General features: G+C 31.7%; 1 protein-coding gene across 1 annotated transcript in view; it reads left to right on the plus strand.

The window, feature by feature from the left end:
- Positions 1–456: 456 nt before the first annotated feature.
- The window catches only part of LOC107873088 (MLO-like protein 6), a gene marked incomplete at its 5' end in the record, with an annotated part of 9625 nt that continues 6437 nt past the window's right edge, over positions 457–3644 (plus strand). Inside the window, 3 exon segments of the mRNA XM_047414907.1 lie at positions 457–531; positions 653–747; positions 832–881. Coding sequence (XP_047270863.1) covers positions 457–531; positions 653–747; positions 832–881 — 220 coding nt within the window.

Below are 3644 nucleotides of genomic sequence, written 5' to 3' on the forward strand. Positions count from 1 at the left end.
TTTCTTCAAATTAAAATATAAACATCATTTAATAGGAACACTATGATAAACTAGTCGTGTTATTAATTATTTTTTTTTAATTAATGTGTCATCTCAATTTGAGACGGATAATTTGAGATGGAGGTAGTACGTGACTTTTTACCCAAAGAAAAGTTTTGGACTCTTTCCTCTATTTTGTCCATTTATAACATTAATATTAATCACTATTTTTATTATTTTCTTAATATTAGTAATTTGGAGTTCTAATAAGGAAATATTTATTATAAATATATTTAATTAATTTTTAAATATTAAAAAAAAAGATGATTTTGTTTAAAGCAAAGACTTTTATTAAAGTGCGAAAAGTTTAAATAACATTTTTAAGACAGTTCATATTTTAATATATTATAGATTATAGATATAAATTATAGCTATAGATTATAGATATAGATAATTTTAGCTTGGCCATTTTTGCAGGTTTGTTTCTTTAGGCAATTCGTAAGATCTGTCCCAAAAGTTGATTACTTAACACTAAGGCATGGATTCATAACGGTAACTTCAGCTTCATTTGTTTTTGATTAATTTTACACATGACAAATAAATCTTAATTGGATATGCATTTAGTTATTTTAAAAAAAATTGAATTAACAGTTTGATCAAATATGCTGATCAGGCGCATTTAGCACCTCAGAGCCACCAAAAATTCGATTTCAGGAAGTACATCAAACGATCACTTGAAGAAGATTTTAAAGTGGTTGTAGGAATCAGGTTACTTAACTCTTTCAATCTTTAACTTTTGTTAAATTAATAATAATCTTCTTACTAATCTGTTTTTTTATATGTTTTTCTCAGTCCCCCAATATGGTTCCTCGCCGTGCTGTTTTTACTCTTCAACACTCATGGTAAATACGAACTACTTCATGCCTTCATTGTTTTGTACTTTTATTATATATCCAATTTAGAAAAAAAATCATCATTTCACTTCTGAACTTATCGCACAACCTACTTTATCACTTTAATTTTATACGTAATTATTTACCTCAAATAACTTTCGCGTAAATTTATATTAACCCCTTAATGGCTGACGTAACAAAAATAATTTAAAAAAAAAAAATTGAAACACATTTTGATTGAAAAAAGTGTAAAAAAAAAGTGGGTTCTGTTATGATATTACTATCAATTATAGTGAATGTCTATCAAGATCTATCAAGATCTACTTGATGTCTATTAGGATTTGAAGTATTTGTCTTTTACTCAGCAATTAGCAGTAAATTTTCCTTATAAATGAAGGGTTTCTTTCATTGTAAATCACCTCTCAAGAGAAATAACAATTACTCTCTCTATTCTCCCTGCTCTTCTTCTTTATTCTTTATTGTTTTATAACATGTTATCAGCACGAGACTCCATCGTCTCAAATTTGACGGCTAAGGCTAAGATATGAATAATTTTTAAAGTAAGCTGTCCAATTATGAAGATATTTGTTTGATTAATTCTGGCCCTACACATACGATATTCAAAGAAGAGAAATATTTCTCTCATCTAAACATGGGCAGGACTAATGTTACTTCAATTTCTAATAGTGCTAATTTACTTAAAGGCTTCGGGAAAGCCATTATAATCTTGCCCAAGGGAACTAAACTCATCATAAATAATGCTATATTTTCTCCTACATCTCGGAGAAACTTGATGAGTTTTAAAGATATCCGCAAAAATAGTTATCATATCAAGATATTCGATGAGATGAATCTTGAATATCTTGGTATCACCAAGAATGTTTTTGGGCAGACAAGTGTTATAGAAAAGTTCCCTGCTTTATCTTCTAGCCTGTATTGGACAAAGATTTGTGCAATTGAGGCACATTCCATAGTAAACAAGAAGTTTACTAATTCCAATACTTTCGTACTTTGACATGATCGTCTGGGACATCCTGAATCTATAATGATGAGACAAACCATAGAAAATTCAAATGGGCATCCATTAAAGAACTTGAAGGTTCTATCGAATGGTGAATTTTCATGCAATGCTTGTTATCAAGACAAGATGATTGTGAGGCCATCGCCAATAAAAGTTGGGATTGAGTCCCCCGCGTTCTTGAAACGCATACATGGGGATATTTCTGGACCCATTCACCCACCTAGTGGGTCGTTTATACTTTATAGTCCTAATAGATGTTTCCTCTAGATGGTTCCATGTGTGCCTTTTGTCATCTCGCAACTTGGCATTTGCAAAATTATTGGCACAAATAATATGATTATGGGCACAATTTTCTGATAATCAAATTAAGTCTATTCGCCTTGATAATGATGCAGAATTTTTATCCCAAGATTTAATAACCATTGCTTATCTATTGGGATAAGAGTGGAACGTCCTGTACCTCATGTTCACACTTAAAATGGCCTTGCTAAGTCATTAATTAAACATCTGCAGTTGATAGCAAGACCATTGCTTATGAAAATTAAGTTGCCCACTTCTGTTTGGGGTCATGCAATTTTGCATGCTACAACACTTGTTCGTCTTAGACCGATAAATTATCATAAATTTTCTCTGTTGCAATTGATTTTGGGTCAAGAACCTAATATATCTCATCTGAAATTTTTGTGATGCGGTGTATATGTGCCTATAGCACCACCAAACCGCACCAAGATAGCCCCCCAAAGAAGGTTAGGAATTTATGTTGAGTTTGAATCACCCTTCATTATTCACTATCTTGAACCATTAATGGGAGATATGTTCACTGCTCGATTTGTGGATTATCGACTTGATGAGATAGTTTTCTCAAAATCAGGGGAGAAGATAGTGACATCAAAAGATAAATTTTGTGGAAAAATTCATCACTATCTCATCTTGATCCACGTGCTCCTATTTGTGAGCAAAAAGTACAAAAAATTATTCATCTGCAGAAAATTACAAATCAAATATCAAACGCATTTATAGATTTGAAAAGAATCACTAAATCATATATTCCTGCAGAGAATGACCCAATTCGAACTGATGTCCCTAAAAGACCATCCAATAGTTCATAGCTGATGAATCTAAAGCACGCTTGAAGCGTGGTAGACCATTAGGTTATAAGGATCGAAATCCTAGAAAAAGAAAAACAAATAGTCAAGATGAGACTCCTTATATGAAAGTTCAAGATTTGAGCAATTTTAATATTCCTAAAGGAATTAATAAGCCTGAGACTCAAAAAAAATGAGAAACTATCCATAAATTCAAGTGATGTTGAAACTACTTTGAATCTATCTGAAATAGTAGTGGATTATGTCTTTGCATATAATGTTGCAACAAAAATCATGAAGATAGTGAGGATCTTGAACCTCGATCTGTCACAGAATATCGATAAAGAAATGACTGGCCAAAATGACAAGAAACAATTAAATCTGAATTGAATTCACTTACCAAACGTGAAGTTTTTGGACCTATAACTTAAACACCTAACGGTGTTAAGCCTGTTGGCAATAAATGGGTCTTTGTGTGAAAAAGAAATGGAAAAAATAAAATACAAATGTATAAAGCACGCCTTGTTGCACAAGAATTTTCACAACAGCCTAGTGTCGATTATGACGAGACATATTCACCAGTTATGGACACAATAACATTGCATTGTCTTTTAGTTTCACTGTCCATGAGAGACTTGAAATGCATTTAATGAATGTGGTAACAAC

This window comes from Capsicum annuum, chromosome 6 (genome assembly GCF_002878395.1).
Source record: "Capsicum annuum cultivar UCD-10X-F1 chromosome 6, UCD10Xv1.1, whole genome shotgun sequence".
Taxonomy (NCBI): Eukaryota; Viridiplantae; Streptophyta; class Magnoliopsida; order Solanales; family Solanaceae; genus Capsicum; species Capsicum annuum.